Source organism: Palaemon carinicauda, chromosome 3 (genome assembly GCF_036898095.1).
Source record: "Palaemon carinicauda isolate YSFRI2023 chromosome 3, ASM3689809v2, whole genome shotgun sequence".
Classification (NCBI taxonomy): Eukaryota; Metazoa; Arthropoda; class Malacostraca; order Decapoda; family Palaemonidae; genus Palaemon; species Palaemon carinicauda.
In genome coordinates, this window is record NC_090727.1 from 155,071,855 (window position 1) to 155,096,898 (window position 25,044).

Sequence of the window (25,044 nt, forward strand, 5' to 3'; positions counted from 1 at the left end):
TGTATGCAGAGCATGCTGTATGTAGAGCATGCTGTAAGGTAAGCAGAGCGTGTTGCATGGCGTTTAACATTTCTCAGAAATTCCATGACCAGTGCTAGAGTGCTTCATGCATGCTTGCATGGGGTTTTAATATCAACATAATATTTACCTTACATTCATAACTCATGATTCATTTTTGTTTTGAAGATATTTTTGCCATATTTTGCGATATTGTTAAAAATATATTGCAAGGAATACATATATATTTTTATATAAGTAAGACAAATAACCTCCATTATCATAATGTTTGTGTAGGCATACATGTATATGATTACAAATGCAAGTTATGAAAGTAATGAGGTGTTATTATTGTCATTTTTCAAGTTGAGGAGAAAGTGGCAGATGCATGCGTTGAGGTGGCTGACTCATAGCATGAGGTTGCTGCCTCAAGAGTTGCGCTTGCTGTAAGGGTTGCGGATGCGCAGTAGCAGGTTCCTGAGGAACGAGTTAAGGTTCCTGAGGTGTGAGCTGCGAGAGTTGAGGTAGCGGCTGCGCAGAACGCAGTTCTTGTCTCGCGAGTTGAGGTTCCTGAGGAGCTAGCCTAAGCTGCAGCGAGTGCTGAGGTGGCTGCCTCATTGATGGAAGAGGTTGTCGTACCTCAAGAGATTGTTGCCTCTCTGGTGGAACCGCAAGCGGAAGCGGAGGAAGTAAGGCATAAGATTCCTGCTCCCATTGCTGAGGTTGCCTTAAGGAAGGCGGAGGTTGCTGCACACCGCTGGTAACTGGCAACTCAGTACGCGGTAAGGTATCCTGAGGAACCTCAACATCGTACGCCTGGCAGACTGGACTGCGGTGAGGCGGAGCGATCGCAGGAGGAGGTGTAACCTTCTCAGCCTGACACTCACGCATTAAGACCGCAAGCTGTGACTGCATGGACTGCAGCAAAGTCATCTTGGGGTCGGCAGAAGCTAAGGTCTGCTGAGGCAAAGCCTTAACAGAAGAAGAGGTCTGTTACGGCATCACCTTACCTCTCTTAGGAGGTGTGCAGTCACCTGATGACTGCGGAGAGTCAGAGCTAACCCAATGACTGCATCCGGGTTGTAGAACTCTAACTTCGTACGTCTGGCATAGGTCTGGACTTTACGTTTAAGAGGTCTTGAGACCTGAGACCAGCGTTTTCTCCCCGAAATTTCTTCTGCAGACGAGCAAAATAAGGGCTCAATCGTCTGCGGGTGGGAGTGACGGTCTCTGTAAGACACGCCCGCAACCACCGAGGATACTTCTGTGCGCCGATCAAGGCCTGCCGAATCCTTTTGCCCTTCGACATTGCTTCTCCCCTGGGCTTGGGAGCTTGCAAGAGGTCCCGGACTGGGAGGACGACTGGCACGCACAGAAGTACCCTCACGCACAACACTGACACTTTGCGCTAATCACTTATCACTTTTGATTTTCTGTTTGCACTTATTTCACTGAACTCGAAACTTTAAGTGGTTTGTACCTGAAACACGCAATTCTATCCTTTCTCAAAAGTTAGTAATTGCGAAAACAGAATTACAATGTAACAGAAAAATCTAATGAAAGATAAATAATTCAGTGGCTGGAAAGAGACTAAACACTAGATCAAATAAACTACGTTTAAATTCTCTCACCGCATAAAGCTTGAGAACAAGAAAAAACTCTAGAAACGTTTACCTTCTTCCCCTAAAGAGACTAGGGAGAAGAGCAAAAACGATAACAACGTTACTCGCTTGAACGAAACGTTTATCCTCCTCTTTCTCCCTCCGTCTCTATCTCTCTCTCTCTCTCTCTCTCTCTTGACTTAGAACCTGAGAGAAGAGCCCAATCATATATATCGTTAAAACATATTATTGTTAAAGGAAAATATTTCCCAAAATGAAAAGTTCCTTTATTAGAATTAAAACCATTAAGTTAAGAAAGAATGAACAAAACGCTAGACACGGTTACTCTTACTGCAACGTGACACCGTGAAAATTCTCTCTCTATCGTAACGATAGAACGCAAGTTGAACGTTCTGAACGTCAACAACTGCAGAGACAAAACAAAACGTTAGTTCAACTTTGAAAACAGTACGAGACTATCAAAGAAATTCTTTCAAAAACATTAAAATAGCATAATATGTTAACAGGTAAAACCGAAATGACGGGCTCAATGTTAATTAACTTCGGTACCAAGAAAAGACCGCCTACTATTAGGAAAGGTCGAATATAAACAAATATAAAAATTAATTTTAATAAGTTTATAATAAAAGGAAGTTAATCGAAGAGGCCTATAAAAGGCGGAGAGATATAAAATAAATCTATAACTTTTGTTAAGCAAAATTAAGAAAGAGAGAGTATACTCTCTTAGACACCAACACTTCCGTCTAAGGGAAGGGTCGGCCATTTAAAGGTGAAAGAGAGTTCATACTCTCTTCGTCACCATAATTAATCAAATTAATTCCAAAAGTTAGCTAAGCTAATAATAAAACTTCCTGAATAGCGAAAGCTGAAATCTTAGAGCAATACTTCACCAAAAACCGTGAACAAGACTCCAAAATTATAAGCGTATCCATGAACGTCTTGCCGGAAGCACGACAGAGGAAAAATTGAAGTGGTGTCAACAAGAAGTACTGCAGTACCTGGCCACAGGTGGCGCTTGTGAGTACACCCCCCTCTTGTATAGCGATCGCTGGCGTATCCCTTCCGTAGAATTCTGTCGGGCAACAGAGTTGACAGCTACATGATTATCGGGTAAGTTTAATATTGAAAATGTCACCACTAAAATCCGTCCTGTATTTAATTGTAGTTTAAAGGTGGGAAAAGCTCCTTCATTAAATGAAGCCGCGTTCCCTGGTATTGATTTGATGAACAACTTGTTGTCTTTGGTTTTGTATTTCAGGAATAATGATTATGTAGTTGTAGCTGATATAGTCAAAGCTTTTCTCCAAGTTAGGTTATCTTTAGAGGCAGATCGAAATAGATTTTGTTTCTTTAGAAAGATAAATGGGAAGTTTGTTGCTTATAGATATAATACTATAATTTTTGGATTTGTAAGTTCTCCCTTTATATTGAATTATATTATTCGACATCATTTGTCTAGCTATAGAGGGAATGAAGTAGCTTCTCTGATTAGAGACAAATTTTATATGGATAACTTAGTGCTCTCTTCTAATCAGGGAGCCCAGATGCCATTTATTATCAATTTTATTAAGAAAATTATGAATTCAGGGGGGTTGCCTTTACGGGAGTGGGGTTCTAACATTCCTGCTTTGTTGTCTACTCTTGATGAAGATTAAAAGGTAGCTTCTTCTGAAATGAAGATTTTAGGATATATCTAGGACTCTGACCAAGATACCTTACAATTAAAGGTTAAGCAATTGAACAAGGGTGCTTCCTCAAAAGCGTCAGATTTTGTCAGCTTTGTCATCTGTCTTTGATCCTATTGGAATAATTGCTCCTATAATGCTGCAGGGCAAGCTTATTATTCGTAAGTTGTGCCAGCAAGTTACGAACTGGAATAAAACAGCTAGTGCTGAAATTTCTAAACTATGGAGTAATTTTGTAATTCTTACAGTGAAGTTAGTCAGACTTCCTTTTCTAGACAAACTTATAAAACTGATGCTCCTGTTAAGCTGTTTTTGTTTGCCGATGCTTCTAAGGAAGCTTATGGTTGTGCTATGTATGCTGTGCAAGGTGATCATAATTCCCTGATATTTGCTAAAACCAAGGTTAGTCCTATTAAGGAGAAGACTCTCCCTACTTTAGAACTTTTGGCTGCTCAATTAGCTTTGAAGTGTTTTGACACCATTTTTTAAAGTAATCTATTAAATTGTGCTGAAATTGAAAGCATAACTCTTTTTATAGATAGCCAAGTAGTTCTTAGTTGGATTCTAACCAATAGGGCTCCTAAGAGAAACACATTTGTAATAATAGGTTGAAGGAAATTTCTAGTCTGTTAGATAGGATTTCTGATAGATTTTGTAGAGTTTCATTAGCTCATATTCCTTCATCTAGCAATCAGGCTGATTTACTAACTAAACCTTGTACTAGTAAGCACTTTCTTGAAAATTTCAGTCTTTGGAACAAAGGGCCTTCTTGGTTGAATTCTCCTGACGAGTGGCCTAAGGGTCTTTTGGGTTGTATTCCTGATAATATGAAGGGTGACTTAATTTCTCCTGTAATGTTCCCTAAAAAGGAACCTCTAGTAAATATTAGTAATTTTTCTAGACTTATAAGTGTAGTTTCTAAGGTGTTTACTGTTGTACATAAGTTTAGGAAAATTCAAGCTGAAACCGGTTGAAGCAGCTTCTAATTACCTTCTAAGGTTGATGCAAGAGGAAGCTTTTCCTCTTGAATTATCTTATCTGAAGAGTAGAGATTCTTCAGTTGATGTTCCACCTTTAGTTAAGCAGTTCAATTTGTTTTTGGACGTGAATGGTATAATGCGAACTAAAGGTCGGATTGACAAGAATATTACTTTAAAATTTGAAATTGTCAATCCTATTCTTGTAGACAAAAAGCATCATTTGACTCGGTTGTTGATTTATTATGCCCATTGTAAGTCTATGCATATGGGTTTGCAATCCACTCTTAGTTTTTTGCGCATGCATGGTTTGTGGATTGTAAAGGCCAGGCAAGCCGTTTTGTCTGTCCTGAAGGATTGTATTGTATGCAAGCGTTATAATGCTAGCACAGTGAAGTACCCTTCTCCTTCTTCGCTTCCTTCTTCCAGGGTTAATTTGAGTGTGCCTTTTGCTCATACTGGTGTAGATTATACAGGCCACTTATGGTTGAGGGAGAAAAATGGAGAAAAATCTAAGGCGTACACTCTTATTTTCACTTGTTTTAATACAAGAGCTATACATTTGGAAGTTGTCCAGTCTATGTCAACTTCAGAATTTATATTGGCTTTCATTAGGTTTTCTAATAGGTATGGTGTTCCTGTCGCTGTTTATTCTGACAATGCCAAATCCTTTTTACAGGCTGGTAATATAATTGAACAGTTACTTACTTCTTCTGAGTTTGAGGAGAAGTTCAGGGGCGCTTCAATTTCACATAAGACTATCCCTGTGTACGCAGCGTGGTATGGTGCTGTTTGGGAAAGGTTAATTAAAACAGTGAAGCATTGCCTTTTTAAAACTCTTGGCAGATATACTCCTTCATTCTCTGAATTTGTCACTTTCCTCTCTGACATTCAGAAAATTTTAAACAATAGGCCCTTAACCTATGGATCTTGTGAGAATGAGTTAGATATAATTTCTCCTAATCATTTCTTGGTTGGCAGATTCATCCCTTCTCTAATGTTTGGTGATTCTGAACAGGTTCCTGAGTGGGAGTATGGTGAGGAGGATGAGTATTCTTCTCTCCTTGCTCATACTTTGGAAACTAGAGATGGACTTTACGAAAGCTTTAAGGAAAAATGGCTTTCTGAATATCTATTAAGTTTAAAGGAAAAGGACAGATCTTCCTTTCAGCCTCCAAGAAAGTGGGAAAAAGGGGAAATTGCTCTTTTTAAATTGCCTTCAAGATCTAGAGCTTATTGGCCCTTAGTTAGAATTATTGAAACATTCAGTGACGACGAAGGGGTTGTTCGTACTGTTCGTATAGTTAAGCCTGATAAAACTGAAAGCGTAATTAATGTTAGTTTTTTAATACCTTTAGAATTATATTCTGAGTTTAACGATCCTAATTTACATATTCAAATTGAACAAGAGGACAATGTTGGTAATTTTGAGACAGATGAAATACTTGACACTGGAACAGCTTCGCCGGATGAAGTATCTACCAGGCCTACCCGCAGTACTGCTCTTGCCTCCAGAAATTTGATAAGAAACTTAGCCCGGGAGGGTAGATTGTAAATAATGTTTTTTTCGTTTTGTAAGTGTTCTTTTGTGGTAGAGTTAATCTGTCAAAATGGTTCTTTGTGTAACCACTTTTCTTTTTGTTGTTTGGGGAAGATGTAGAAATAGTTGATTGGAGACAGGTAATTACATTCATTGGAAATAGTCGAATTGACTAGTTAAGTAGTTCTTACTTTTCTGTTTTGTTTTGGTGTTTGGACATGGACGATAAGTAAACTGAATGATTGCCTTTTGTTAATATTAAATGTAAATGTTTAACTTTCCCTTTTTTTTTATTCTAATTGAATTAACTAATTAAATGTTAAATGTATTCCTTATAAGGAAACAGTTTTGATTTCCCGTCTTTATTTTTCAACGAATGTTCGAGAGCGTTCGAACTAAGGAAAGAAAACGGGAGTCGTTTTCAAGTTGAATCTGACTGGAAGCGTCAGTTGAGCTCAAATCGTTATACCCGGAAGACGATCGTATTCCTTGGAACGAGTGTTCCTGCTATTGAATAGTGAACATTTAAGTTCGAACATAACCTTCTATCAAGAATCAAGTTGATTATAATGCTTTTACAGTGCAGGTAAGTTGATAAATAAAGACTTGCCCCTAATTTGATGCCTGTTAGAGATAATTCTAACAACAGAAAACGGGAATGATTCCAAGTACCACCCTGTAAGGGTTGTTAACTACCTAACCGCACAACTACCACATGGCGGTTGCCGCGATTTTTGAAAAACTTTGCCGAACGTCAGAGACTAAGCTATACAGTACATATATAACTGCCAGGTAAGTTATATTCATAAAATTCGGTTAAATCACATTACTGTAACAGTAAAATTTTACAAGACTACAGGGTATCATTTCGAACAGAAAATACATGTTTTCCTGTAACATATAACATGATTTAACCGAATTTGACCTTCATTTCAACAGCAAACAAACAGAACAACCAGATTGACTAACTTCAAGTAGCCGAACTGGTTGTTGTTGCTGCGGTTGAAATGAAGGTGAAAACCGGTTAAATCCCCTTATTTACAAGAGGGAAACAGATCTTCTGATAAAATTTTTAAATATAATGGCTCTTGTTACGCCGCAGGCTCGCTTCGCTCGCCAGAAAACAAAAACATCAAGCTCGTATGTACTGGCAAGCGGTAATGTTGAGCTGCGCATGCTAACATTAGCAATGTTATGGTAACATTAGTGACGCCAAATATAATGGTTCTTGTTCCGCCACAGGCTCGCTTCACTCACTGTACTGGCAAGCGGTAATGTTGAGCTGCACACGCTAAAAAATAGTAAAGCTAACACATTAAAATCAAAGAAATTAATGACTTACTTTTAGGACCAGAACGACGAAGCTTGTGGGTCATTGGGGTGTTGTGACCGACGCAAAAAGTCCTCGCTTGAACTAACAATGACCTGACTTGGACAAAGGTTTCCACAGAAAAGGATTTGTTGGAAAGGGTATGGAGAGACCACTTGAAGAGATAAGGGAAGGGGGTTGGGAAATATTAAACCCCCCATGCAAACTTTCAATACGTATGGGTTCGTGATTGGTTAACGGAAAAACAACAAAGTCTATAAAGGAATAACAGTAAGATAAAATGGAATGTATAAATGATATTCATAAGAGAACGGATAATAAAACCTTCAATTCTTGGGTCAAATGTAATATGTATATGGTATTACATAAAAGGAATGGTAAAGCTGTACTGGATCAAGTAAAATACTTGAATAAACTGGGTGAAGTAGAATACGTACTTGAATGTGGGGGGTAAAATGACGTACGGGGAAAATGAGGAGGGGTTATAAGAGAAGACGTAATCCTATTGGTAGAGGGGGAGTTTACGCGCAGGTAGGGGGAGTTTATGCGTAGAAGAACGAAAACTGCTATGTACAAACGAACGAACGAGACAGACTCTAACCGACCCGTAGAATTTCAACAAATAAATGAAAAATATACGTTAGTATAGAATATAGATAATTACAGTAGTGCATTGAGAGAGAGAGAGAGAGAGAGAGAGAGAGAGAGAGAGAGAGAGAGAGAGAGAGAGAGAGAGAGAGAGAGAGAGAGAGAGAGAGAGAGAGATTTCAGATACTATTAATTTCAGACAGAAAAGAGTCATTTTCAAAGAGAACAGACACTTTTCAATGGAAAAAGGTAGTTTTTTCCCTAGGTTACATTACCCTGTAATAAACTACGATAATACCTTATCTACTACAGGAAAACAAATATTGTCTGTTCCGAATGTTTCCCTATCCGAAACTATAATTTTACCGGCAAAACTTGAGAGGAACATGACAAGGGTGGCTGTCCATACCAGGGTACACCCCCATGCTGTTTCCTCAGGATCAAAACTAGATACAGCCGGTACAAACAGAAAACCGAGGCGATGAAGCATGCCCACTCTCTAATGTGGGCTAATCAAAAGTTGATGAGTGAGGGAGTGTGGTTTGCACACCCAGAATTGCCTGTGACTGTCCATACCAGGGTACACCCACTTGCTGTTTCCTCAGGAAAAAAAATAGATACAGCCGGTATAACAGAAAACCGAGGCGATGGAGCATGCCCACTCTCTAATGTGGGCTAATCAAATGTGGACGAGTGAGGGAATGTGATTTGTGCCGCTGGATTTGCAGTGTCCCCGCTGGGAGCCTTTGCATATCAGCACCCAGTTCCTCCTCCGAGCAGAGTAAATAGAAATTTTCTTCACATTTTCTAGTTGTTCATAAGACGTTTATTCTGCAAAACCACTACACAAGAACACCACCTAACCTAACATACAAGCTGTGTCCTTACCTACTTAGCTAACACCCCCTTGGACTGGCGTATTCTCAGCCGGTCGTCATCATACATACACCTAGCGCCGCTGAGGCGCTGAACCACCTTTCGTCGGGTGGTTGGCTTTCACCACGCTTAGTTTATTTTTTTTCCTTTGCCAGAACACCAAATGGTCCTTAATCTATCTCCGAACGCTAATTAACAAAGAGGTAGTCTTCGTGTTGGAACAAATATCCGCATATACCGGATAAAAGGTTTAGAAATACTTACGTTATCGAGAGATCTAGATTACCATCTTGGTTTCAATCCTCACATATTCTATGCTTCTAATTGTAGGCAAGAAATGGTCTCGAAGTGTTGCTCTTGATAGGCAATGTAAACAGAAAATTCTCGAATCTGTGAGAACAACTCGGATCTCGTGGAAACACACAATCACAATTCTTGACTAGAGTTGAGTCACTTGACTGCACTGTGAAAAAAAAATACAATTCTTGACGAGACTTGAGCTACTTGACTGCAAGCTGTGAAAAGCTCCAAGGAGTCTCGACTCTAAAAACCAGTTGAGAGAATGTAAACAATTTTGGTTGCGTTCTCAACAGCCGTTATCTTTCTTTTTCTCTAAACTTTAGATAATTTTAATGGTAATATTAATGTCGAGGGTAATAACATTTATCCTGGCATATTATTCGTTTTTGATTAAAAAATCATTAAGATTTTGAATTATGGAAGACCTGTATTTCTGAATAATAATCACACGTTATTTTCGTTACATCGAACGTTCCAGCAGCAGCAGAATTTCTAGATTCCTTGGGTATAGGTATAACTTTTAACTTAAAACTATCTATATACTTTCTTCTTTTTAACTTTAAGACTATCTAAGTACTTTCTCCTTTTAGCTAGTTGTTTCATAATTGATGCCGGTACAGATTGAAATTAAATTAAACTCGCTTACAACTGAAGTTAGGAAAAATATCTTGAAAATGGAATGTACAAACATTGTTTGTAATAATTTAGAAGTCATAAGACCACAGAAATATACAGTAGTACTTATCTTCATCATATTACAAGGGTGATAGATGGGGAAGCTGTAGTACCTAAACAGTATCCCGAATGGAAAAATATTAAGAAAATAACTCTAGGCATACAAGAAAAAGTTGGAAGATGGTTGCATGGCAAATAAGAAAAATTACAAGACAGAAATAAGATCAGAGACCAGAACCTGGGATATTGAAAAATGGAAAGAATGAGCAGACAGTAAAGTGAGCTTATAAACATACAAAAAGTTTAAGAAAGAAATTAAAGGAGAACAAATATATGTCAATACATTTGCATCAGTAACATTAATATAATTTGGGGCAAGAACAAGTATGTTAAAACTAATTAGCCATAGGGAAAGTGTAAAATGTAATTGTTACGAAAATAAGGAAGAAGATATAACCCATTTTTTAATTATATCAGCAATATACAAAAAAGAAATTAATGAATTGATCTACAAACTTACAAAAAAGACTTTAAAGAAAATATGACATTTTTCATTGTGAAAGAAATATAGGGAAGAAAAAAAATTATACCTGATGTGGAGAAAAAAGCAAACTACATACTTTACTTGAGGAGCTGCTTTTCTGGTAGTATACAGCAGGGGACCTCAAATCACTACGATATTAGAGGGTTATTTATTAAATATTTCCAATAACATAATTCTTACTAAAAGTTCTTGGTATCATACCAGGCCTTTGTTTTTAAATAAAAATTTGGGAGTGGGTGGGTCTTCTCTTAATATCATTATTGAATTTTTAAGTATTAGATTGCAAAGAATTGGTGTTGTTGGACACCATAATTAATATAGTATAGGAATGTGATATCTATAGTGTTCCTCACGGTTTACTTATCGATAATACTATATACACATATGTGGTTTAACATAGAGGAGCCATTTCATATCGCTAGCAGCATAGAAAATGCGAATTACCTTTCCATTTTAGTTTGCAGATGTGGCCGTTGTACTGCAAAAAAACCTACACAGGAACACCACTTAACCTAAGCTTACTCACCCAAGGTAACCTACGAGAACATATACTTACCTACCCAGGGTGTAACCCCCTTAACGTGTATTTACTTCCAAGCCGGCTTCACTCCTGGCAAAGTAAAATTAAATCATATCTCGTAAAAGAAATTTACTTTATAGTTAATATAGAAGTTTAAATTTGTCCCAACAAACTACATTCACCCCATTTCTCTTGCTTGAGGGCACACTATTTTATTTCCTTATTTCCTTTCCTCGCTGGGCTATTTTTGCTGTTGGAGTCCTTGGGCTTATAACATTCTACTTTTCCAACTAGAGTTGTGGCTTAGCTAGTAACAATAAAGGGATTTTGACGAAGGAAAAATCTATTTCTGGGGAGAGACCTGTGGCGCCCGGTGAAAAGAGTCCTTCTTATATACCTTTTCTGATAAAACCTTCCAATTATACCAGAGAAAGATAAAAGCATGGAATGCTGAGGTTACAACCCTCGCGCGAGCACCTTTTGGGTGGCGTGTATAAAGCAAAGGCGCGTGAAATCCACTATTCACAGGATGTCTTCCATTTAGTTAATTCCTTCGTCAAAGGGATGGGCCGATACAAAGGCCCTAGCCAACCACCAGCGCCACGACGCGAGCGCCATCTGAACAACATCCTTCTTTTTGGACTTTGTTAGTGTGAAATTTTTTTCTGGTGCTCTCGACTTTTTTAACATTCGCGGATTTATTTCGTCATGTCCGAAGCTCCATCTTCACACATTCCAATGTTAAGTACCATAGTTTGTTTTGACAGCTTTTTTTAGTACCGGGCTTTTGTTTTATATCCAGTATAGTCTGTTTTATTATTCCCGTCTGGCCCTTCACGGCGGCCATGGTTTGTTCACTTGTATGGGAATTCATCTTTGTCTGCCCGTTTAGTACTCTGTCACTTAGGTTCTTGGTTAAGTCCCTGGTCTTATGCCTTTAGAACCGTTATTATTTTTGTGTTATTATGCTCATGGTACTTTTTGCAAGCAAGTCCAGCCTACGAACGAGATAGCGGTCTAGCTTTGTTATTGTTTAGTACCCGCCCCTCCGGGGCTTTCGTCACTCGACTGCTATTTATTTTAAGTTTTAGCAGATGCTATTCTTCGTTCGTAGTCTTATCTTGATGTACATTTTTATTTTATACGTTTATAATAGTGTTGTGTGATTATTAGTCCTGATATTGTGTCCAAGAGAGCGAGAGCTTGGGGTTCCCGTTTTCTGTTCGCAGTCACGAGTTACATGAGAAGGACTCTTTTCACCGGCCGCCACAGGTCGACCCAGAAATAGTAATATTGGAAGCTACGAGAAGCTTTCTTTACTGAAGAGGAACAAGAATACTGGTTCCTGTGGCTTTACATCACCACACACTTGCCAGATTCCATGACAGTCACTGCAGTGTTCAAGCTACCAAACGTCGGGCTTGACAAAATGTCTTCTGGCCTGGGATAGACCCTCATCGCTAACACTGTTGCCACCTGTAGACCCTTCCAGGTCTTGGATCCTAGCCAACAGTAGAAACCTCATCACAATAACAACCCATCGAGTCCGTATCGGCAGACTTATTCCAAGTAGGTCTAAGTCCTTTCTTGTGGTTGCTATCCGCCTCTCTGGCTGGCATGTGGAGGGCGACACGACGGCCTTTTCAACCATATGGCATTTCTGCCACCACTTCAGAGAGGTTGGTGTTGGCCTGTGACAACCTACCGATGGAGGACTCAGTTTACCAGCAATGAATTTGTTGACTTCACATTGCATTTGGGTGTACACCAAATAACTTCATCGCCACACTAGCTACAGTCTAATGGACATGCCGAAGAGGATGTCAAAACTTTCAAGTACTTGATCCTCAAAACGTCACCTTCAAGAAACATTGACAGCGAGACCTTTGATCTTGGCCTCTCTGAGTTATGAAACATGTATAGTTACCCTCTCCATGCGTGTGTGCCCGCCTATCCTCAGTCACTCATGGAATGTTGGCAAGAGAAGGCCTACGACTGTGACTGTCAAGCCATCACCAGAACTGCTCAGGGGTAGCGCAACTATGCTGCCCACGCCTGCCTCTTACCCAGACAGAGAGTATATAATGAGTCAGACCTAGGCTTCTTAACACTTACCACTAATAGGTTCCATTCCTTTGTTAAGGGTATATATTTATTGAAGCAAAAGAGGATAGGAAAGTTTTCAAAGTTTTAGCAATAAGTGTTGCTTTTTCAAACTAGGGTTATAGCATGGGAAATAATAAAAATAATTATAATGGTCAGCCTTGAACCAGGTGTTTAAACAAGGGAATTAACCTCTCCTACTCGTGGGGATTTCCAGCCTTAATCAAAAGTTTTTAGCAGTTTTGTCCACCTCAGGAAATTGGACCCGACTTGGAGGGTGGTAAAGGTTCTAATGTCCCTAAAAAAGGGCACATTTTGAACCCTTCGTTAAGCCATGGACAGAAATCAGACACTAAAATCAGTTTTGTCCTTACCCTATCATTATAAATATGGTTAAGTGAGCAACATGGTCTGTCTTATATTGCGTCCTATTCCAAGGGGTGGAGAGACCTATCATTCCCCTTTCTACCTGAATTCATAGCCAAGACCCAAAATGCATCTATTATATCACTAATTTGACTCCTGGAGGTCATGATAAATCGGAAGAAGTCTGTCACGTTTTCGGAAGGCAGCCCTTCCCTTCCTGCAACAGTCAATTCTCCCAACTTACCAGTGGCAGAAACTCCTGGAACACTTGACGTCTCTGGAGAAGTTGGTGCCAGGAGGCAGATCTTACCAAAGATTCCTTCATTAGGAGCTCAAGTCAGCATGGACAGAACATCTCAACAACCCATTCTTTCCTGTAAGAATGGGAGAAGAATCCAGGAGGGACCTCAGATGGTGATTAGTTAGAAACCCTCCTACGAGAATGTCTGCTCTCACTGTCTCCCCCGGAGTTCCTTCTCTTCTCGGATGCTTCCAGAGAGGGGTGAGGAGCTCATCTAGGCTGACACATGATATCCAGCTCCTGTCCTGTTGGAAGGTCACTAAGATCATAAACATTTTGGAGATAAGAGCAGCCTCTTTAGCTCTCCCAGAGTTTTGCCCTCTTCTAACAGGTCACTCGGTGATGGCAGTGAGGACTCTCAAGTGGGCAGAGTACATCACTATTATGGTTTCGGCTCGTTACATCCCAGGAAAGAGGAACATGGTGACAGATAAGTTGAGCAGGAAGACCCAAGTAGTCAGTTGAAAGTAGTCTTTGTGTCATCTCATAGCGATGGATATCCTGACCGTGGGGTTCTCTGACGATAAACCTCTTTGCGACGTCACTGAACAACAAGCTGTTGATCTATTGCTGTCCTATTCCAGACCCAGAAGAGTTGTTCAAGGATGCATTTCAAGTATGCTTTACTACTGTTGTGCCTATTTCAAAAAGTCATGAATCGAGTAAGGAACACTCCCAACCCATTGTTAACATTGATGGCTTCTAGATGGCACACATGAAATGATACCTGTACCTTCTGCAACTCATAACAAAGACTTGAGAATTGCCAAGCTATAGCCCTAGTTGGAAAAGCATGATGCTATAAGCCCAAGGGGTCCAACAGGGAAAAATAGCCCAGTTACGGAGGGAAACAATGAAATAAACTACAAGAGAAGTAATGAACAGCTAAAATAAAGTATTTTAAGAACAGTAACATCATTAAAATAAATCTTTTATATAACTGTAAAATATAAAAACTTCAAACAACAAGAGGAAGAGAAATGAGATAGAATAGTGTGGCTGAGTGTACCCTCAAGCAAAAGAACTCTAACCCAAGACAGTGGAAGACCATGGAATAGAGGTTATGGCATTAGCCCATATTAGGGAACAATGGCTTGATTTGGGAGTGTCCTTCTCCAAGAAGAGCTGCTTACAATTAAAGTCTTCCTTCTACCCTTACCAAGAGGAAAGTAGTCACTGAACAATTACAGTGCAGTAGTTTAACCCCTAGAACAAAGAAGAATTGTTTGGTAATCTCAGTGTTGTCAGGTGTATGAGGATACAGGAGAATGTGGAAAGAATAGGCCAGACTATTCAGTGTATGTGTAGGCAAAGTTAAAATAAGCCGTAACCAGAGAGATGGGTCCAATGTAGTACTCTCTGGCTAGTCAAAGAACCCAGTAATTCTCTAGCGGTAGTATCTCAATGGGTGGCTAGTGCCCTGGCCAACCTACTACCTATAAGGGGGTGGAGGTAAGTCTTTTTCACTTTCATTCCAGATTTCGTCACAAAAACTCAGAATCCATCAGTGCCTCATTACAGATTTCTATCTTTCCAAATTAAGTCTTAGGGATGTAACCGATAACCCTAACCACAAGACCTCGGCTGTGGTGCCTTTTCGTGAGTACAGGGAGAATAAAGAAAATCTTCAGGAATACAATCTCGATTTGATTGATGGAAGTTATCTCTTGGATGCTCTCTTCATCTTCCACTGAAGAGGCATCAGCACCTCTTTGGCATTCAGGAGGAATTTCTCTGTGATGCAGGTTCTCCCAGAAGGGATGTGGAAACATCAAACGACCTTCAACGCTCACTACCTGTGGGATATGACCCTCAGGTCCCTTAACACTTTTACTATAGGATCTGTTGTAGCTGCTCAGCAGGTGATATAAGCTACCTTGCCTCCTCTCCCAGGACCAGTAACTGTGAGTCGAGGGCTGAGGTTATGAGTAGTGATAGTAAGAATGACTGACCTTTTCTTTTCCTTTCAATCTTCCCCTTCCTTGCGGTACAGGATTAGAATCTTACTCTTATGTATCTAAGATGATCAGTTTCGGGTTAAGATTCCAGCCAGTTGGAAAAGAGGACTTCCTCCCACCTGTGGATGAGACTCCTATAGTAAAGGGATGAGGGTTTGAATTTGTGTAGGAATAAATAAAGAGTAATTTTAATTTTTCCTAACTATACAAAACTGAGTCCTTTACTCATACTTGGCCCGCATCATCAGCCCACGATAAAGTTCCAGTCTTCAATCTGATTGAGTTGTCAATGAGTTAGGAGCGGGGTTTACCTCCCCTCCTTCTGTTAGGTAATTACCTGTTGGTTGTTTACTCCTCGTGATAATTTAAACTGCCGTGTTCCAACTTCGCTGTTATTTATTCTCCTATAGTAAAAGAATCAGGTTTGTATGGTTAGGAAAAATACAAATGACTTAAAATTTGTGATGTAATGGATAGATAAATGACAAGAAATCACCTTCTTGTACATTACCCATTTAAGTTCTATGACAAAATTACACAGTACTTATAAACCATTACTCAAACTGTGCGTTAAAATTTTGTGGTGTAAGGAATAAATCAAAACTACAATATATGTATAGTGTTTATTATATTGTGAATACAGAAGTGAAAGAGCACACACAGGCATTGTACACATTACCACAACATCCGCATAATTATGCTCGGTGGAAGGTTCATTCCACAGTATTTCAGTCATTAGAAAATAGTTATAAGGAACCATTAACTAACATTTACTGTACTTCTTGAAATGGAAAGTATGACACCACATGTGACAGAGCAGTCAATACCTTATCAAGTGTTAACTTATATATCATAAAATGTTCTTGAATAACTTGTTCTGTTTATTGATTCAAGTACTTGTTGCAATTCCTATTGTTCATGTGAACACGTCTGAAATTTGTTCATTTCAAAATTCCAAACTTAAACATCACAATTTGTCTGAAAAACTTAAATTTAATAAATTACAATACGGCCATATACCTGTGGTGGTTTTCGCCTGTTTTTAATAAGCACGGTATTTATTCAAACATATTTATAGCTATATAAGAAGGGCAAACACTGACAATGTCATTTTATTCTAGGACAAAAGGATTTTCTAAGAACTACAAGCAAGGGTAAAACCTCATGTGAAGGCAATCCTTCTCAAGTGATCATTAATTCTTAAATCAATATCAATTTAAAATTCACATTATATTTATATATAAACATGAATACACATTAAATGCTTTGCATCAAGCTTTACCCAATGGAAAATATTAAGGAAAATTGTTTTAAAAATTAGCAAATTACATTTCCTCTTGGTACAAACAAAGAATAAATCATTCCTTTATGGTTTTTTGTATAGATTTCCAAGAGGTAAATTTATCGCAGTCAGTCCTCAAAGAAATTAGTTATGTACACTGAGGATTGAGCAAAGTGTCCTATTGACACAAACTTCCTTTAATAATAACCTCTCGTTTAATGATAATTATAAATGGGAGAGCTGATGAAAAAACTGGAATGGGGTGCCAAACCCTATTGCTATGCATACACAACTCCGTACGCTGAGGGGGGGAATGGCCAATAGATGGCTACTCAATGCATCTTGTTTCCATTGTCTGTGTCACTTTGGAAGGAATTCTTACAGTTCTGACACAAACATGCCAAGTCTAATTACCTCAGTTTTTCCCATTTTATCCTAATCAAATAAGCCTCTGGACAAATCTACTATGATACATGTACATACATACATAATAAATTTATCTTATTTCTTTCACATTGAGGAGAAAAAACTCAGCATTCACTTGTACATAATGCTGAAATATTTACAAATTATATTGTAAATAAGTCAAGCTATCTACAATAAAGGGATTGTAATTCTCTCTCCTTAATTAAGGTAAATAAACACAAATACAGTATTTACAAACCCAGCTCCCTAAGACGAAGAAGATTTACTGCTGGCATGACATAATAAAATTACAAACAGGATCAGAACATAGTTCCCAGGTTGTGTGAAAGTAAGCAAGACATAGAAATTGATCAATTAAGTGCATATGCTTATAGATGTATATCAGAATGAGTTTTTCTACAAATTCACAAAATATGCATTGTCTATTATCATATGTGATTATCGATTACTTGTGTTCTATATTTGTGCCTTAACACTTAGTTAATTGTTCATTATACCACAGAGTATAACCCTATTTGATGCTTAGTATTTGTAATGTCTTCTTTTTGATATCCTCCACTGTCCCAAAAATGCATAAGACAAGCTGTCAATGGAGAAAATAAATCTTATGTAAGAGTGGATGGAGTACCGAGTTCCTATTCATCAGCTTGTTCGACTTTTTTATTTGTTCGCACCAGACCAGATAAGAAAACATGTTACAAACTAAACATTTTGGTCCCCTTCATCTGGCCATTATGCACTGAAAATATTTTGAAGTTAACAGATTGTAAAGTGTACCAGTGATTCACTTTTCCTATACTCCCAATAGGAGAATGAACAACTGATATTACTGTATAAAAAGTACTGTATTGCAAATGGAAATAAGATAAATAAAATTGTTCTACCTGAAACAAATTATTTTTTTCAATTGGACTTATGCAGTGCTCACTTTCACAACACAACCCACTTGGAACGTGTCGCATCATTGACCAATGTACGGTAGTTGAATTAGGCATGAATAATATATTTGGGACTCTACAAAACCCAGTAATATTGAAAAGATAAAGATGAATAGTTTTAATTCCAGCAATGACAAAACCACTTAGAAAAGCTTGACTTTGATACAAGCACCCACGTTTGTCTATATGAAATGGGGGAAGAAGAAGAAAAGGTACCATGTACGTACAGCTAGAGCAAGTTCCTTGTTATCATGGCAACCAGTTTTCATACATAAATCCTCTTTTCTGACAAGATAGTTTCTTACTTCAAAAGTAAGCAATAACTAGTACATAGGACATGAACAGGTACCTAACAGGAATCAGCACTTGTAATTTACTTAGACTTAATGATGACTTATAAGTTTGTTTATAATGCTGCATGGCTGGTCCTCCTGGGGGTGTTCCTGATCACCTTCCGTTTATTTAACAGGTGCAGGGTAGGAAGGAGGTGTTTGCTGGTGATGGTTACTAGCTACCCAGGTTGTAAAAACATCTCTGAAAGAAAGAAACCCATTAGGCTTACAACCTAAACGATATGAAAACTACGCATTTCTAAAATAATTTGTATTTTTCCGAGCTATGCAAACCTGAGTCATTTATATGGACATACTCTATTGCTCTTGAGCTACAACCAAAACTTAAGAAGTCCTGTAGGTCTGGCAAAATTATATGGGTGCCCTCTGTTCCCACATGCGCTGGGTAGGAACGTTGGAGCCTGCAGCTCAGTCTTCACTTTAGGTCTTGGTTAAGACTTGTGGGGTTGATGAGGCAGGAAATATAAATAAATGACACAGGTTTGTATAGCTAGGAAAATAATTTGTTCCTAAGGGAATACAAACCATTGTCATTTATATGGGAAACTTTCTTAGGTGGAGGAAGTCTCTAGGTGACTATGTTAGGGCGTTGTATGACCCTTGACCCAAAAGGAAAATATCTATTACCATGATTGGCTCGGATGAGAGGCAAGATCATGATATCAGCTTCAATGAATAAGAGGTAAGTGTTGAAACCTCAATCCAATAAGTTGTTGAGTTTTGGTGACAACAACTTTCATAAAGAGTTGTTCTTACCTTCATAAGTGGTCATCAGTATAGGTAGTACTCCCAAGGAGGATCCAAAGAGGAAGGAAAGCACTGTTCATTCTATTCTCATGCCACAATTGTGCTGAAAATAACTGATGATATGACATATTGCTAACTGTCCTGCAGGGGCATACAGTAGGTTTTAAACTGTCTGCTGAGCAGCTACCACTTGACCGTGAAGGGGTCTGTCTTTTCCAGACACAAGGACCGAGTGGATTTTGTGGCATGCTAAGGTTGCAATATCATGAGCCTTGGTAGGTGCTCCAGTCGATGCTTTTCTCGTAGATTTGTATGCTCTCATAACCAGAGAGAAATGGTGTTCTTGGGTACTCCTTTTGAGTTTTGAACTGTTCTTACAAACAAGGATGTTAGGACGAAAAGTGTAATCCTCTTTAGATAAAGGCACACTGCCCTTACAGGACAAAGTAAACTATATGGATCACCAGTTATCTCCTCGATTGCTGAAAATGTAAGAGTCAAATCAGTTATCATTAATTGATGGATTTTGGGTCTTAGCACAAATGAAAGACCGATAATTCAACCCCCAGAATGTGACATTATATGTGACAGACATTATAGCTTGCTTACTCTCTTTAATAATGTTAAGAGCTAATAGGAACATGCCAATGTTAAGTCTCTAGCTGTTGCTTTGCAGAGTGGTTTGTAGGATGCTAACTGTAGGGGCCTTAGAACCTCTACTACACTCTAGGATGTGGTTTGAGTTCCCGTGGTGGGCAAGACTGTTGGAAGCTTCTGATCAAAGTCAAGAGTTCCCATGAGATGTCAATGCCCTAAAGGACTAAGACAAGTTTCTCCTTCCTCAGAAACCTTTAAAAGTGCATAATCATGTATAGCGGCCTTGAGTGGAGCAGTGTTTCTTCTCCATTAAGTCAGGAGAGACTTTGCCACTAGGGGATTCAATGACCATTTTGAACCAACCATCGTCCCTAGTCAGGCCAGATTGTCTGCTGTTACATTCTTTTTCCCTGGCATAAAGCAAGCAGAGATAATATCATTCACTTGCACCCAATGTGTTGTCATTCATCAACACAACTGAGTGACGCTAGGTACTCTGCCTTTAGTTCCGGTTACAGTAGTTTATGTGGAACGACTTGTCCTCCTATGACCATATTCCTCAGATCTGTTCCTTCCTTAGATAGGTGCCCAATTCTTGGCAAGCAGTATCTGAAAAAAAAATTTAGGAAATCTGGAGTTGGAACTTGTCCTGGTGATCTGGCTAACAGGTTCTCCTCCTTTAACTACCACGAGAGATCTGTTTTCACATCTACAGGTTTTTCAACAACTGATGTCTGCAACCATTGGCTCTAGTGCCCATAGTACTGAACAAAGATGCATCCTCCTGAAGGGTACCAGTTTCTCTAGGAAGGAGAGGTGACCGAGAAGCTTCTGCCAGAGATGGACTGGAAGGAACTCTTTCTCGAGAAAAGGTGTTGTGATCTGTCTCAGTTGCTGGACTCTGTCTGTAGATGGATATACCATAGATGGCACGACTTCTCATAATTTAATGTGATTCCCAGATTGCAGTAAAATTCAAGAAGAAACTCTCTGGTGGATAAGCTGCGATACTGACTGCCAATAGAAGACAGTTGTCCAGGTAATGCAGGAGCCTTAATTCCATGGCATGAGCTCATGAGTTGACCAGGGTAAACAGAAAGTGAAAAGTCTGTGGGGGATCTGCCATCACTAACGGGTGACATTCCTACAGCCGGACTGATTTACTCTGTGGTGAAAATTAGTTGCAAGCTTGCCTAAGCTGGGATGGCCTTGGCATTTGCTTAGAAGGAGCTGAGAATCTGGATGCTGCAGCTCTTCTCAGGAACAATGTCTGGCTAGCCTGTGATATTAGAGTTCCTCAAATTTAAGGAATCCCTATGAATCATATGCCTTTCAATCATTGCAATACCTCTTCTCTCCTCTTTACCTCACAATTGCCCCAGATAAGGGCCATTTGGTGGAGTACAAACTAATGCTTTCATCCCTGAACGGATGAGGTCTTCGTATTGCTTTGTTGTTTTAGGAATTGCTAGATTTTCTGACACTGCTAAGTAAGAAACTTCCCCTGACCAATGGTCCAGCCAGGAGCAGGCATGAAATAGACATAGCTGCTGCATATTCTGCAGCTGTGGGGCAGTAAAGGAAGAAGGCAGGTGCATTAAATTCCTACTAAACATAACTAGTGTTAAGGTTTTCAACGTCTGGGTCGATCAGAAGAAGAATAAGGTTTGCACCTGTATGCATAAAAGAACTTCCCTTTGTTGAGATAAGGTAGGAGATGGCAATCTCGAGCAACTAAATCTCAGAGTTCTCTGCAGCAGTAATTCGTTTGGTAATAGCACTGAAAGAAAAAGCACAGCTTTGACAGTGATTGAGCAGCAGACGTCCAAACACAGTGACCACGAGTAAAGTGAAGACTGAGCCGCAGGCTTTTGACGCACCTACCCAGCACTAGTAGGAATAGTGGGCAATCATACAATGTTGTCAGAAGCACAAGACTAATTAAATTTTAGTCGTAGCAAAACAACAATAGAGTATACCAATATAAATGTCAAAGGTGTTTATTTGCGTAGGAACAAATATTTTTTTTTAGATTTTTAAGATAATTAATTGTTCATGAAATATGCTCAACATAGGTTTCTGGTTCAACAAATATTACAGTATACTTGACTTCATTCATGGTTCTTGATTATCTTTCCAAACATATAATTTACTTTCCAGTATTACCACAAAAAGATGAATTATCAGATATGAAATAAAAGTGTTTGCCATTAAATGAAATTAAATTTAATATTCACCTGCAGTGTGAGACGACACATTCATTGGAGCAGTATTCATCTTCCCATTCTGGATTATGCACAGCAGGGTTAGTGCATCCACTCCTGATGCAACTTGGACCGGAGGTTGGACATCCTACGTGTCCAGGTTGTCCCATTCCTTGCTGTTGTCCACCTGATCCTTGACCACTTGGTTGGCCAGGCTGCTGCTGCCCTTGTTGTTGCTGCTGCTGTTGTCCTTGTTGTTGCTGTCCTTGCTGCTGCTGCTGTTGTTGTTGCCCATGCTGACCACTTTGCTGATGCTGTTGTTGCTGTTGCCCTGCTTGCTGCTGTTGGTGCTGAGTGGCAGCAGCCTGTTGCTGGGGGTTCTGATGCTGTTGTGGCTGCTGGGCACTGCTTGGCGAGCCACCTCCTCCAGGACTCGTCATCGATCCAGGTGCTTGCTATATAAATATGAAGGGAACGAGTGTTTTTAGTCCAGTGGATCAGCTAAGGCTTTAGTTAAGGAATACATTAATTTGATGTTATTGTAATCACTAGTGACTACCGTAGCTTTTACTTCAATATCCATGCACAGATTACATTAGTTCTAGTAACAGAATAACACTAATAACCAGGTATTGATAGCGCCATAAAGTTAGACATCATTATGTTGAGTTTTATGGCTTCATTGTTAACTTTGATTAGTAAGCAGGAGCAAAAGCAGCAACAGTACTAATAACAGCAGAAAAAATAGAGTAGCTGTTGTGGTATTAATAGCAGCGAAGTTATACCTGGTTCATGTAAGGAGAGGTGGTAGGTACGTTGGTCATGGGCGTCAGGTGTGGCTGAGGTGTTGGCGGCTGATGGGCTGCCTGAGGGGGACCCTGTTGAGGCTGTGGAGCCATACTAGCTGCTGACATGGGTGGCATGGAACCATGGGGCATCATGGGTGGGCCAGAAGGTGGCATGGGCTGTGACATTGGTGGGGTCATCATAGGAGGGGGAGGGTCAGCCATAAGAGATGAAAGGAGAGGAGACTTCTTAGCCAATGGTGACATCTGGGTGGGCGACTGTACTTGGGGGTGACCAGGGGCAGTAGTGGTAGGGGGATAGCCAAAGCCTGGAGCAAACTGGCCATACCCTTGGGCTCCATACACGTTCTCATTTTCCCCTCCCTGCAACACAAGCCACGATCATGCCTTTTCCTTGGGTGTTTTGGTTTTGTCACACCTCTCGCTAGTCATTGGTTAGTACACTACAGGAGTCTAAATCTGAATGATTATTAGAGAAAGCCCTTCCACGAAAAGCATTGGAGCATTCAACCCTAATTTTGGAATGACTACCTTGTGTAATGAACTGCATTTGATCATCACTTAAATGTGTTCACTCACTCAACATATCATACCAGGAATAAATTCAAAATTACCAGCTGATTAATGCACGTCATTTGCACTTTATTACATCCAGTTTCTTCCAGACATGCAAGGCAAATTCAATGAACATTTGCAGCACAGTTTATAAGCACATATGTAAGCAGTAATGCACCCAAATACTATAAATTGCAGCAGAGCTGCAACTATAGCATGTAAGGGGCTGTATTAAGCAAAATTATGAAGCACTGATTATTGATTAGCTAAGCAATTTCCATGCAATTACAGTATTGAAAATACAGAAATATAAGACTTAACATTCCCCATAAATGATATTCATTCAATATTTTGGTGTTAAGACACTTATCACTTTATTTCCTAATATTTTGTTCCTAGATACTCCTTTATTCTTTATGGTATTTCAATATAAATACCTTATCATAAATAATCCAAACTAAAGTTCTATAGTTTATTGCATCTAAACCTTTCTACTAAATGGCCCAAATAAACCTCCCAAATCAATGTAAATAGATATATTGGAGTTATTAAAGTAATGAAATACACTTTTCAAACATATCTGTCCTACCATCTTCATGAACTTTCCTACCTTAGAGACGAGGCTGGCACGGTAAGCGGCCAGAGCTTTCAGGTACTCCTTCTTTGCGGCTTCTGTCTTTTTCTTGTAAACGTTTTTGTGATCGGCATCGAGAGAGTCCCACATAGAAGCCACGATCTTCGACACTTCCCCGAAAGAGGCATTTGGATTGGAACCCTTAATAGCTGCTTGAGTGTCACGGAAGAAGAGAGCATATGCTGATACCGGCCTATGAAATGGAAGAAAACAGTAACTGTAGTAGTAAATAAATAACAGCAAATATAGATACTCGTGGCAACCTGAATCTTTCACTTATTTTCAAGATAAGGGACCACAGAACTTATATTCCTGCGACCATTCAAAGTATTTCAACTTAAAATATCATGACTGAAACATAAAGGACAATTTTTATATAAAAAATTCATTGGAGAAAATATATGCAACACTTATTTATCACAAAATCTTACTAGAAATTCTTAAAAGGTCAACATAAAATGAAGACCATTCAATAATTTTTCAGTTTACTTTAATGCTTTTATAAATTATAGAATAACACACATATGCAATATATATATATATATATATATATATATATATATATATATATATATATATATATATATATATATATATATATATATATATTAATACAGATGCACAAATGGCAAGAGGCAAATGTTTCTAAATTAACTACGGTGAAAACAAAACTGAATAATTAATGGATTATTTCATATTTGCAAAGAAAATCACAAGGCCAAAAAAAAACTACACAAATGTATCACTACCAAGACACCAACGAATGTAATCTAATTTTATGAAAACGACTTATCCCTAATGAGAATATTTAACTAGCACAAATTAGTGTAAGATAAAGTGTGTATTAATTTTTATATAAAGTAATCTAACTTTCAGTGCCTTATATTAATCACTAAGTATTTCAATAGGCTAATTCTTGAAATAAAGGAAAAGTAAAATTCATATTATACTACTATAACTCATGATCGAAAATTTCCAATTTGAAATACCTTACTAAATAAATTATATTCAAATATAGGACTGCTGGCTTTTTCAAAATATATTCAGCCGAATAACGGACAGCATGATCTCTTCAATTATCTCAACATTCCAGTACACATTCAATAAATCTCAAAGGTTA

General features: G+C 38.8%; 1 protein-coding gene across 1 annotated transcript in view; it reads right to left on the bottom strand.

Annotated features, from left to right (window-relative positions):
* Nucleotides 1–16,203: 16,203 nt before the first annotated feature.
* Nucleotides 16,204–25,044, bottom strand: part of LOC137638699 (TOX high mobility group box family member 3-like) — a 39,586-nt gene continuing 30,745 nt past the window's right edge. The window contains exons 3-6 of the mRNA XM_068371019.1: nucleotides 23,901–24,117; nucleotides 22,715–23,098; nucleotides 21,963–22,384; nucleotides 16,204–18,562 (exon numbers count right to left, since the gene is read on the bottom strand). Coding sequence (XP_068227120.1) covers nucleotides 18,487–18,562; nucleotides 21,963–22,384; nucleotides 22,715–23,098; nucleotides 23,901–24,117 — 1,099 coding nt within the window. The 3' untranslated portion in view covers nucleotides 16,204–18,486. The remainder of the gene's footprint in view (nucleotides 18,563–21,962; nucleotides 22,385–22,714; nucleotides 23,099–23,900; nucleotides 24,118–25,044) is intronic.